We start from the raw sequence: 13,734 nt of genomic DNA, 5'->3' as shown, positions 1-13,734 counted from the left end.
CTTTATCCTACTGTAGTGTTTGCTTAGTGTGAAGTTCAGCTTGGGCTGTGGTGTGTTTGGTAATATTGTTCTTTCTGTTATCTCTCTGCTTAGGCTAGGATTAGTGACAAAGGTTTATATGCTGAACCCTAAAGCCATGAGTGTGATTGAGCTGTATGGTATTCTTGACCCTACCACGCGAGATTGGACAGATGGAGTTCTATCAAACATCTTCAGGGAAATCAACAAACCTACTGATAAGAAAGAGCGAAGGTAACCACCTAAGAATTAGAAAATATATTAGTAACTTTTAGGTATTCTGAATTTTACAGTCACTTTATTTTATGTTTAATACAAATTAGATTAACAGTCCTAAGGAAAAATGAAGGGAACATACCCAGAGGATAGGAACCAAACAAAGATATTGTCCTAAGAGTTTGGTGTCCCAATCTGATTCTGTAGGGACAATAGCTTCTGCTAAAAATGTTACCTGTATTTGACAGTTCTTCTTTGAGTCTTTGTCCATGTGGATCCCAGTCTTGGTGCACATGTGCCTCATACATATGAGATCTTGCATGCATTAGATGCAGGTGCAATATGAGCGGATCCATGTGGACAAATCATCTTGAAGAACCACAGGTTCTGATAGGTAAGGAATCATTCTCTTAAGTTTATTTTGAATTACTAGAGTGATTTTAAGCTACATAAGATACTATCTTTTCCCTTTCCATTGAATTACCTTAAACTGGGCAATAGTCATGGCCTTTCATCAGACGCAAATTTAACATATTATTAGTTCTGCAATTGCAGCCCTGTGCATTGCACATTTGTGGGCCTTGTGCACTGTACATGTGAAGAAGGGAACTAACAGTATTGCTTAGTTCTTAAATAGAGTTTTCTGGTTGAAAGCACTTGAAAACAGCATCTAATACACACCCCTTTGAATGAGATATGTAATGATATTTCAGTTTTACAGATGGGGAAACTAAAGCTGAGGAGTTCAGTGACTCTTATGAGGCCATAAAGGTGGGAGAGGAATTGTGGAGCTGTTTGAGGCAGGTTGGGGAGATCTGCCTATGAGCTCTCTACCTCTGCCCTATTGTATACCATAACTTCCAAGTGGCGACTCAGTCCTCTCCCCCTCACATGTGGTGCCACACATTTGGTGATTTTTTTCCCCACCACTAGGCAGCTTTTTCCAAGGTGGATATACTGTAAAGTCAGTGGACTTTGGGTCAGGCCCAAGGAGAACATCTTCCTCTCGTACTTCGGCAGGAGAATGCTTGAGCCTCAGCAGGCAAGCAATCTCAAAAGCAAATTTGTATGAATTGAGCCTGTAGATGTGTAGCAGTCTGTTAATGTGAGCTCAGCATTCCTAGTAAGGTGAATGGGAACTAGGCAGGTAGATGGAAAGGGCAAGAGAGCCTTTAAATCTCTTCCATTAGGGTTAATTCATATGCTTATCCTAAAATTGAGCTAACATCTTTGATGATGATGATAGTACTTAAAAAAGGAAATAAATCTATAGACTGTGCCCTGTTAATTTCAAAACATGAGGGGAGTATTGAAGATGAATCACTGTTTATTCTACAGGTTTCAGAGTAGCAGCCGTGTTAGTCTGTATCCGCAAAAAGATAGTCTCTAAGGTGCCACAAGTACTCCTTTTCTTTTTGTTTATTCAAGGTCCCTTTGTCTGACATGTCTACAGGTACATTTTATTTGATGGAGATGTGGATGCTCTCTGGGTGGAAAATATGAATTCTGTAATGGATGATAACAAGTTGTTAACCTTGGCCAACGGGGAGCGCATCAGGCTGCAGACTCACTGTGCTCTGTTATTTGAGGTGAGTAATGACCACATCATTTAACAACAAATAAAGGGTTAACTACATCTGCCTCTGCAGATTCTGAAAAGCAGGAGCCACAAGTGCTCTTCATGGTTTCAAGTTATTTATGGCCATCATTGCAACTTTGTTTTCTAGGTTGGAGACTTACAATATGCATCTCCTGCTACCGTATCCCGTTGTGGGATGGTCTTTGTAGATCCTAAAAACTTGAAATATAAGCCCTACTGGGAGAAATGGCTTAACCAGAGAGGAAACAAGGTAGAAAATTGCTGGTTTTGATAAGATAATGATTTCAGAAACTATCTGAATTAAATATAGAATTGTGGCACCTTCATTGGCTGAGTTTCTTTAGAATTCATTTGTCATATAGATAGATCACTATTACCAAGTTTGATTAGAGCTGTAAGAAAATGAGCATGTTAACCTTTAATTCTTTGGTGTGGAAACAAATAATATAAAAACAGATCAGCAGGAGGTGCTTGATTTCCAGAATAAAAGCCAAAAACTGTCATAAGAATGACCCGATTCATATTATAAAGTAGTGAATCCATGACCCCTGCTTATGTAATATGCTGCATGTTGCTTTGAAGAGGCTTTTTGTTATACCAAGGCCTAGATTATACTAGGAATTTACTGTGGTATAACTACGCCTCTCAGGCTGGTGAAAAATCCACAGCTCTGCAATACTGACCTAACCCCGGTGTAGAGCAGCACTAGTCGATAGAATATTCCCATTAACCTAGCTACCACCTCTTAGAGAGGTGGATTATCTACCCCAATGGAAGAACCCCTCCTGTTGGTGTACGGAATGTCTTCACTGAAGCACTACAGTGATGCAGCTGCAGCTTTTTAAGTGTAGACAAATCCCAAGATAAAAGGAAATGAAAATGAACTAACATAGAATAATATACTTTAGTAAAAGAGTTCCACTGCTGGTATGGGATCTTGATGTTCCAGCCATTCACTTCACAGGTGATATGTGAGCCAATAAAGTTCAGGAACCACTGCTCTAGAGTAACTCCCATGCCCTGGCTTCAACCAATTTTATCAGCAATAAATAAATATAATCCTGTAATAAATCCAAGAAACCATGTTCACCACCGCTGATTTTTCATAAAATGCCAAATAAAAGGTAATAATCTTCCAGTATACCAATAATTCATTAGGGTACTTTAAAACAAAATAGTAGGCATCATGATGTATCTGTTCAGTGTATACCACCATGTCTGTTACTATGTTAAAAATAAGGTTACCTGTACAGAAAAAAGAATAATCTATTTAAAGTGTATTTATAACAAGTATCCCTGTATTATGTACAAACAAATATGTGTCATCCATTCATACAGCTGATAAGAGTTGTAGTGTGAGCAGAAAGACACCAGACTCCAAGTTTTATAGCAGAGATCTAGAGAATGGCCTCCTATACCTGGAAGTTCCTCACTTGATTAAGTTCTTCCTGCAACATGTCCTGATCTCTCTGGAAACTGGAGAAGCAAGAATTCTGTGAATTCAGCTCAGTTCTACAAGAGTTAACCCTTGGGCTGGCTCAGTGTTCTCAGTTGATTTGGATTCAAAGGACCAGATGCATAGTGGGTTTTAGTTGGCATAGCTCTACTGCCTTCAGCTGGCTGATTCAGATCTATTCCTGCTGAGAATCTGGCCCATAGAATGATGTTGCACCTCTTGAGGGAACCATACCCAGACCTCCTCTGGTACAGGGAACATCTCTATGGCTATGTCTAAACTGTGTCACAATGTGGACTATAGGGGTGGAAATTGCAGTGTCCCAAATTGTTGTGCTCTGCCCCATGTGGATGCTGCTGGCACAGACTAGAAGGTACCTAGTTCATGTTAACAAAGTCATCTTTCAAACAGACCTAGATACCTTCTCATTCACACCCGCAGCATCCACACAGGGCAGTTAGACCGCAGGATGCTAGTGTGTGTGGAATTTCATACCCTCATAGTCCAAATTATGGGGCTGCTTAGACAAGTCCTAAGACTACTTACAGTTGGTTAGACAGGTAGCAAACTGGCTTTTAATGTTTCTATGTGGCTATGTCCTATCTCTTTTTTCTCAGCAAGAACAAGTTGAATTAAATCGTCTCTTTGAAAAATACGTACCATACCTTATTGATATGATTGTAGAAGGAATTGTGGATGGCAAGCAAGGAGAGAAGCTGAAAACCATTGTTCCCCAAACAGATTTAAATATGGTAAGATATAAAGAGTATTGATTAAGACGCTTCTACAGAAGGGGAAACTGAGGCACAGAGGGGCTACATAACTTCTCTAAGTTTACACAGCAAGCCAATGATAGCGGTGAAACCAAAGTGTTCCTCAGTATGACCTCTAGACAAAATACGCCTCTATTTCCACTAAAATAAAGACAGTCAGTTGCTAACACTATTATTTTACTTTAATGAATACCTATATTAGAAGAAACACACCTATATGCACACAAATCATCACAACACATTTGGATATATTGCCTTGCCCCAAAGGCATGAAAAGAAAAGAAGGCATATTAAAAGTCATCATAATTCTGAACTTCATCTGAAGCTGTTGTTTCTCAATTTTTTATCACAGGTGATGCAGTTGACTATGATGCTGGAAGCCGTAGTAGTGCTGGAACCCGATGATCCTGATGTTCTGGAATGCTACTTCCTGGAAGCTTTGTATTCCTCTTTAGGTGCTACCCTCCTTGATACTGGAAGAATTAAATTTGATGAAAGTATTAAACGTATTTCCTCAATGTCAATGGTTCAAGATGATAATGTCATGGCTAAACCAGGGGAACTGCCAGGTAGGATTTTGTCATTTATAATTTAATCTGGGACATTTCCCTTGTTTTAAAAAAAAACAGCTGTGACAGAGTGGGATATGCCTGTATCAAACAGTTTGTATTGTATGTTGTATGCAGGATATTAGAGAGACAAGGTGGCTGAGGTAATATCTTTTATTGGACCAACTTCTGTTGGTGGGAGAGACAAGCTTTTAAGCTACACAGAGCTCTGCTTCAGGTCTGGGAAATGTACTCAGAGTCTCACAGTTAAATACAAGATGTGTTGAACATCATGTCTAAACTTGCCTGAGGGCAGCGTGTTGTTCTGCACTCCAGACATTTGTCTTGTGCTACAAAGGTGTTTTTGACACCTCTTTGAAGGACTGTCACTGAGAGCCATCTGCTACTATTGACTTTGAATGACTCTCAAGTACTGACCCACTCTCTGAGAAGAGTTCCACCCAGGGGAGGATTGCCCAGGCAGGAAACACTGTGGAAGACAGCCACAAGACTGCTCCTGAGGGTCCCCCTTGCAAGTCCTGGGATAGCGGTGGTCTGGGGGCTGGGGTGGGAATGGCATGTCGGGGAGGCCTCAGCACTCAGCGCTGCATAGACTCTAGGCAGCGCTCACTATGGCCTTGGGAAGTCTGGGGAGACTGCCATAATGTAGACATGCAGCGTTGTTGTAGCCATATCGGTCCCAGGATATTAGAGACAAGGTGGGTGAGGTAATACCTTTTGTTGGACTAAATTCTGTTGGAGAGAGAAACAAGTTTTCAAGCTTACAGAGAGGTGACCTGAAGCAGAGCTCTGTATAAGCTTGAGAGCTTGTCTCTCTCACCAACGGAAGTTGGTCCAATAAAAGATATAACCTCACCCACCTTGTCTCTCAGATGACTTAGACAGGCTGTCAGGGCCTCTCTAGCCCCTGGAGTAACCCAAGATTGAGAGGGCACCAAAGTGACTTAAAGATACCATAGGATACTCCCCCAGGCTGCGAGTTCTGTGCTGCACCTCTTATTACAAAATCTCACCCTGCACATTTATCTTAGTCAAATGATGTTTCTCCTGAAATATTTCAATGTCCCAGATGATCTTTAGTTGTTAAACGAGAACCACATTGTGGATTGCAGGTCAGCTTCCAACTTTGTATGACTTTCATTTTGATGGGCGTCAAAAAAAGTGGATACCTTGGAGCAAACTAGTTCCTCAATACTTTCATAAGCTTGATGTGAAATTTATTGACATTCTAGGTAAGTGTTAGTATCCTTTAATCTAAAATGTGCTATCTATAGCCCTCTAGTAATAAATAACCTGTGCAGTGCAGGATTCCATTCTGGGATGTTTCATTCAGGAACTGAAGATGAATGACAAGGCAAAAAAAAAAATTTTTGCTCTTTACTGCTCCTTTGTGATATACAGCAATAGCCTTAAAGTTTACTGCAAGGGGTTTTTCTTTTTTTGCCCTTTTTTCCAATTAGAAATATTGGGCTTTGATAGCCTTCTTCATGCTGGAGGACTCCAGCAAGGTCTTAGGAGGGTTTGAATGGTGCCATCATAATAGACTGTTACCTTAGACAGCTGGGCTAGTCTACACATTTGCATGTCGCTCAGGATTGTGAATAATCCACACCCTGCTGAGCGACATAGTTAAGCCAACCTACGTCCCCGAGTAGACAGCACTAGGTCAATGGAAGAATTCTTCAGTCCAACTAACTACTGCCTCTTGGGTAGGTGGGTTAACTACTGCGACGGGAGAACCCCTCCCATTGCTGTAGTAACTTTTTTTACATTTAAGTGCTGCATTGGTGCAGCTGCAGCTGTGGGGCTGTAGAATTTTAAGTGTAGACATAGCCTTAGACTCAACACTCCTTCCCTCTCAGTGGCAGAGATCAACTGTTCAGGTCCAGCCTTGTGGGATGTCACCCTTCAAGTTCTTCAAGGATCTTGTCAAAACCTTTCAGGGGAATGTGGAAAACTGATATTCATGATACATCTTAATGTAAAGGACAAGGAAAAAAAGAACAGTCAGGCCATCTTTATATATAATAAAGAAGCAGTTGGAGTTGGATAAAAAATGAGTTAGTTCACAGTTCATCTTTTAAGGATTGTTAGGAACCATGTTTTACATAACTACTAAGGTAAAAAGTAGGGAGTTGCTAAACCAGTGAAAAAGACCAACCCACAGTCTCCCAGGGTAGACAAGCCAGGAAAATCACAGATCCTGGCTTAATTGCCTAGTCAGAGTAAAAATTAACATGTCATGAAATCCCATAATACAATATATGCTTCCGCCGACGTGCATGGGCTGAAATTGTGGAAAAGCAGCATCACTTGCCCCATAACTTCAGCCGTGCAGAACACAATGCCATCCACAGCCTCAGAAACAACTCTGACATCATAATCAAAAAGGCTGACAAAGGAGGTGCTGTTGTCATCATGAATAGGTCAGAATATGAACAAGAGGCTGCTCGGCAGCTCTCCAACACCACTTTCTACAAGCCATTACCCTCTGATCCCACTGAGGGTTACCAAAAGAAACTACAGCATTTGCTCAAGAAACTCCCTGAAAAAGCACAAGAACAAATCTGCACAGACACACCCCTGGAACCCCGACCTGGGGTATTCTATCTGCTACCCAAGATCCATAAACCTGGAAATCCTGGGCACCCCATCATCTCAGGCATTGGCACCCTGACAGCAGGATTGTCTGGCTATGTAGACTCCCTCCTCAGGCCCTACGCTACCAGCACTCCCAGCTATCTTCGAGACACCACTGACTTCCTGAGGAAACTACAATCCATCGGTGATCTTCCTGAAAACATCATCCTGGCCACTATGGATGTAGAAGCCCTCTACACCAACAGTCCACACGAAGATGGCCTACAAGTCATCAGGAACACTATCCCCGATAATGTCACGGCAAACCTGGTGGCTGAACTTTGTGACTTTGTCCTCACCCATAACTATTTCACATTTGGGGACAATGTATACCTTCAAATCAGACTAACACGGCTGCTACTCTGAAACCTGACAATATAAGTTGTTATGTGAGCATAATAAAATAGTGACAAGTGAGTTGTACAGTTATGACAAAGTAATGCATATAATTTTATAGTAACAATTCAGCAAGTACATGTCAACTTCACTGAAAACACAAATAAATTATATGGCCACTAAAGTTATCCCTAATTGCTTCAATCTAGTCACACAGTGCATAATTCACCTCTGCAGAGCTCCAGTAAAAGGCCTTCATAAATCCCAGTTAAATCCTCAAAATAGCGGTTAAGTGGGGCTTAAATGGTGCACAAGCTTTTGCTGGATCTGTGCATGGGGTGAATGTAATCTATTTCAACACACATAAATAAAGTTTCCACAATAAATATTGAAAAGAGAGGGTTGTGCAATTAAGATTGTTCTTAAATATGGTTACTTATCTGCTGTTTCAGATTACTCTTTTTATACAACTGTATATTAACACAGTATGGGTTTGCACCAGCAGTGCTTACATATGCAAAACCTCCAGCTCTGCTGCATTTTAAATTGATCTTTTACTCTTTTTTTTAATAGTTCCTACTGTGGATACAACACGCACTACATGGTTGTTAGAACAGATGGTAAAAATCAAACACCCTGTTGTTCTTGTTGGTGAATCTGGTACTTCTAAGACTGCAACTACACAAACATTTCTAAAAAACCTAAACCAAGACACTAATGTATGTACTCGTGGGTTCTGTTCTGTTTATAAAACCTGTGTTTTCCTCTTTCTCATGTTGTATGTTGTTAAATAGTTGCATTTCACCCCAGAGGTGGCTGCATTTCCGTGGTGGGTGAAATAATACCTCCAGTTTAAAACCCCAATTCAACAACTGGATTTGCACTGGTAGAGCCCTGAGTCTGTGCACAGCTCCCTTGACTTTGATGAGGCTGCACTTGGATGCAGGGTTCTGATTGCAAGGTCCTAAGTATCTAAAATATTTTTGGATTAATGTAGTTATTCGTAAATAGGGATTCAGTTTTTTATAAGATAAAAATGTATTTATCAAATGACCATCTTGGTGTCTTATTGAACCCCCAGAGTGATACTGGCTATATTCTACATGAATAGCCAGACCAGAATGGTGTTTAATTCACAGCTGGTGTGCTATTTTGTTCATATTGTCAAATGTGAAAAACATTGTCTAAAAAGTGCCATTTAAAATATTTTTAAAAACCGTTTTGATCAAGTTTTTTCTTCCTGTGTAGGTGCTGCTAATAATTAACTTTTCTTCTCGCACAACATCAATGGACATTCAGAGAAACTTAGAAGCAAATGTAGAGAAACGTACTAAGGATACTTATGGACCCCCTATGGGAAAGCGGCTCCTGGTTTTCATGGATGATATGAACATGCCAAGGGTAAGCTACAATCCTGTTCGCAATATAACATAAGAAGATGATAGGCTGCATTCTTGTGGTCCATTAATGCACAGGTCCAACTGGGTTAATTATACATGCTTGGACTTCAGCTTTGTACCTTCCAATTTCTAAGGTTTGGACCTCTGAGCACCCTGGCATATTTCAGTGCTATTACAATATCACTCTTAAACTTTAAAAATGTATCTTTTTTGGTGGATAGGCTGCCATCCCGGGGTCGCTCTATCTATAGTCAAACTAGGCAGCTGCCTAGAGCCCCCCATGACAGAGGGGTGGCCGGGCCAAATTTGAGAGGCATTGTGACTCAGTGTGCGAGGTTGCAATGCCACTCACCCAAATTTGGCCCAGCAACTCCTTCATCATGACAGAGGGATGGCTGGGCCAAATTTGCTGCCCTAGGCCTATAAGAAGGAGAGCATCACACTGAAGTGTTGCCAATGGTGGCAGATTGTCTTGAGTGGCCTCTTTTGCCATCAGGATCCACCATCAGGATCCTCCTTTCTTCTTGCCCTTAAAATTCCTGTGATACACTGACCCTCCCTCTGGTTGATATTGGCGCCGTGAGACGTGACTTCCTTAGAATCCATCCATATCTCTCCAAGAGCTGGGTAGGGGTGTACCTGTGTGTCTCTCATCAGCAACATGAGGTGCTTTCCCCACCTGAGACAATCAGAATGAGTGAGGACAATCAGTGCCCAAAGCCCTACAAAATGTTACTTAGACATGCTAATAGTCTATTGAATATGGAGCTAATGATTTCTTGCTCAAAGTAGTTACAGGTGACTCAGACATGCTGTGATTGAAATATGTTGGCTCTTTCATTTTACAAAGGTTGATGAATATGGCACACAGCAACCAATTGCCTTGTTGAAGTTGCTCTTGGAAAAAGGTTCCTTATATGACCGTGGTAAGGAGATGAATTGTAAGAGTCTTCGAGACCTTGGCTTTATTGCTGCCATGGGCAAAGCTGGAGGAGGTCGTAATGAAGTTGACCCTCGATTCATTTCACTCTTCAGTGTTTTCAATGTACCTTTTCCTTCTGAGGAATCTTTGCATTTGATTTATGCCTCCATCTTGAAAGGTCACACTGAGGTAATTTTAATTTATTTAAAAGGCTTAATAGGGTTGTTATTTTTAATTAGTTTTATCTTCCATGAAACTACAGAACCTGAAAGTGTTTCTTTTAATGATTTCCCCTCTTCCCGTTTGTGGCCAGTCTTTCCCTTACAGCTTGGTGACTGTTATTAGTGGGCATTCAGATACTTTCCTGGGTCTTCATTCAAGTTGGGAGAGCCTCATACATTTATCCAAGGGAAGAATTTGGCTGCAAATAGGGAACAACTTGCCTGGGAAGGCAAAGTGTTGTGAAGTAGTAGCAAACAATAACGCCACACTTCAGATTGGCAGTATTGCAATCACTCTACTAAGAGATTTTGTTACCCATTATGGTCCTTTTCTACAGACGCACTGAAATCATGAGAGTCTTTCCGTTGACTTCAATGTAGACTTTTGGATCAGGCCCCACATTGCTGCTGACAAACAGTTTTGCAAATCATTTTCACTTCCCCACATTAATCATTCTGATTCATTTTAGAACCTTACATGCTTTTCTCTTCTTCTTTCCCTCCTCTTTCCTTTCTCCTTGTAATGGGATTTTTTAATGTGTTTATTGGTCTTCAGATAGTATAAATACTAAAGTATTATTAAGATCAGAAAAGAAAACCCACCATAAAGTAAGTGTTTTTTGTAGCTGTTCAAAGAATATTTCTAATAAAAAATTAGTAGAGTGGTCATCTTGTGCTGAATTGATACATATTGAGCAATAGACTTTTAAGCCAGAAGACACTTCGTAAATTGATGTTTTTCATAGCTGCCTATAGCCAGTTACTGTAAATGCACAAAGATCTACAAAATATTGACTTGAAAAGAAACACAGAAAATTAAATATAATGCATTAAACTGCATCACTGAGCACATGAAATTGCAATTTTATATATGAGAATATTATTTATTATCCATATTGCAGTAGTGCCTAGGAGCACCAGTCATGGGAGCAGAACCCCATTGTGGTAGGTGCTGTACAAACACAGAACAAAAAGATGTCCCCTGCACCAAAGAGTTTACAATCTAAATAATAAAATAGCCAGACTAAATGTCAGATGCACACGTTACATTATACACTGAATTTCTGAAGAACATGACTTGCACTGACTTATTTTAAATCTGTCAAGTAGGGGTAGAAGAGTAGGAAAGTGAAGTATGTTTGATGAAATGCATTTCTCCCCAATCAGTCTCGTGAAGAACTCTTGCCTTTCTCATGTTTGCAGATTTTTAATGACTCTATAGCAGCGATCACTGACAAGATGACGTTCTGTACTTTGGAACTTTATAAAGCAATTGTCCGGGATCTACCACCAACTCCTTCCAAATTCCATTATATTTTTAATCTGCGTGATCTCTCCAGGGTCTACAATGGACTTGTTCTTACAACCCCAGAGCGGTAAGTGAAAAAATATTTAGAAATATTGACTTCAGTGGAACTACACTCATTTATGATCTGGCCCAGTGCGAGGCAGTTTTGCTATCTGGAAAACACCCATATGTAAAAAGAAAAGGAGTACTTGTGGTACCTTAGAGACTAACAAATTTAGTCTCTAAGGTGCCACAAGTAATCCTTTTCTTTTCACAAATACAGACTAACATGGCTGCTACTCTGAAACCCATATGTAGCAGTCACATAAATAGGAGATAATAAGGGGTAGCTTTTCTCCTGCAGCTGAGCTGTGCTTTGCTCAGGAGAATTGGGCATCAGGGAGTCAGATACAGCTTCTTGATAGTAAGGGGGTGTCTGGACCATTCTAAGCTGTGGTGTGAGTTAGAGAAGTCTAGAGCTTCTCTGATTTACTTCCAGCAGCATATAGTCCCTAAAGAACCATATACCAGCTGAGGATCACTGTGCTCTGATATACCACCTCCTTTTCCTGACACACACTCCATGCCAGGATCAGGGGGGCACTTGGTGCAGGCGTCTGTTCTGCCAGCTTTACCCCAGGTGAGAGTTCCTCGCTCTAGCATAATTCTCAGCTGTTCAGTTATCACCTGTTTAAGACTGACATTTAAGTCAACCCATGTCAATATGCCTTTGCCTATCTGTAATGGCATAGGTTAGGGATGCTGTGTCTATACTTACTTTCAGCTACCCGGCTTCTGCTATGCCACAGCTTTGATCTTAATTTTGATTGCAATGCCTTTTTCTTATTTCAGTCAAGTTGCTTCCTATTGTTTTGAGTAAATTAATGGTTTATCTTGTTATTCACCTGACCTCCAGGTTGCATAGTGCATGGCAGTGCTAATGAAGTCAGTAACAAATATCTGTAAAGCATCTTTTAATATCATTACTTGTTTTTCTTCTGTCCCATTAAGTGTTGTGGCCTTTTCTTTAATTATTAAGGCCCCGATTCAGCCGTCCAACACAGTTCAGCAAAGTACTTAAGCACAAAACTTTAGGCCTGTACTTCAGTCAGTGGGGTTTAAGCACATGCATGTGCTTAAGTGCTTTGTTGACTTGGACAAATTGAAGCATATGATTAAATGTTTTGCTGAATTGGGGACCTAAATGGGAACTTTTTATAGCCAAATTAACCAGTACTTTTGCCTGAACAGCATTGCTGAGAATGAAGGGTAAAAGTGTTTGATTACTGAGGTTTTAATCAAATTAAATTGAAGATAAAATTAATCAGTGATTGGGCTATGTGAATAGCTATGTAGATTTCTTTTTTTATCCAGGTAGGTAAAAAAGGAACCTATGCATAGATGCAGTTGTCTCTGTTTTGCCTTTCATTGTAGATACATCACTTAGGGGAGGAAAGGAGTTTAGAAAATCCTGAATTGTAATATTGTTCCTGATGACAAGAACTGTAAAATATGATCTCTGCAGATAAAGTTACTCTTTCCAGTGAAAAAGGAAACAAATCCTGATTTGATAACAGCGCTATTAACCACCTTATTTGTTGTGTCCACTGATTTGGTAAAGTCTGATTCTTTAACTTTGATATAGGTTCCAAACAGTCACACAGATGTTGCGAGTCTGGAGAAATGAGTGCCTGAGAGTTTTCCATGATAGATTGATCAATGAAGTAGACAAGACATTGGTAAGTAACTTCTTCCATTTACTAGTAATCCTTTATATTAATATGGGAATTAGTTCAAAACAGTAAAGATAACAACTGTTGTACTACAGTCTTGAAATCAAACTGTGGCCCTGATTCACCACTGCGTCACTCCAGTTTTACACCAGTGTAATTTATTTAAACATAGGCCTGTTCTGCACTACGGGGTTAGGTTGAATTTAGCCGTGTTAGGTCGATTTATAAATGACTGCGACCACACAACCAACCCTGTTCCGTCGACCTAAAGGGCTCTTAAAATCGCCTTCTGTACTCCTCCCCAATGAAGGAAGTAGCGCTAAAATCGACCTTGCTGGGTCGAATTTGGGGTAGTGCGGATGCAAATCAACGGTATTGGCCTCCAGGAGCTATCCCAGAGTGCTACATTGTGACCACTCTGGACAACATTTTGAACTCCGATGCGCTAGCCAGGTACACAGGAAAAGCCCCGGGAACTTTTGAATTTCATTTCCTGTTTGGTCAGCATGGCGAACTCAGCAACACAGGTGATCATGCAGTCCCCCCAGAATTGTAGAGTGTA

General features: G+C 40.5%; 1 protein-coding gene across 1 annotated transcript in view; it reads left to right on the top strand.

The window, feature by feature from the left end:
• DNAH10 (dynein axonemal heavy chain 10) overlaps positions 1 to 13,734 on the top strand; it is a 102,135-nt gene that overhangs the window by 49,000 nt on the left and 39,401 nt on the right. Inside the window, exons 37-47 of the mRNA XM_078848986.1 lie at positions 94 to 252; positions 1,688 to 1,823; positions 1,962 to 2,084; positions 3,908 to 4,042; positions 4,416 to 4,632; positions 5,745 to 5,864; positions 8,182 to 8,327; positions 8,857 to 9,009; positions 9,859 to 10,119; positions 11,355 to 11,527; positions 13,085 to 13,178. Of these exons, the coding sequence (XP_078705112.1) occupies positions 94 to 252; positions 1,688 to 1,823; positions 1,962 to 2,084; positions 3,908 to 4,042; positions 4,416 to 4,632; positions 5,745 to 5,864; positions 8,182 to 8,327; positions 8,857 to 9,009; positions 9,859 to 10,119; positions 11,355 to 11,527; positions 13,085 to 13,178 (1,717 nt within the window). The remainder of the gene's footprint in view (positions 1 to 93; positions 253 to 1,687; positions 1,824 to 1,961; positions 2,085 to 3,907; positions 4,043 to 4,415; positions 4,633 to 5,744; positions 5,865 to 8,181; positions 8,328 to 8,856; positions 9,010 to 9,858; positions 10,120 to 11,354; positions 11,528 to 13,084; positions 13,179 to 13,734) is intronic.

Source organism: Lepidochelys kempii, chromosome 15 (assembly GCF_965140285.1).
Source record: "Lepidochelys kempii isolate rLepKem1 chromosome 15, rLepKem1.hap1, whole genome shotgun sequence".
NCBI lineage: Eukaryota > Metazoa > Chordata > Testudines > Cheloniidae > Lepidochelys > Lepidochelys kempii.
Note: the sequence above shows the minus strand (reverse complement) of the source record. Positions and strands in the feature narration are given on the sequence as shown.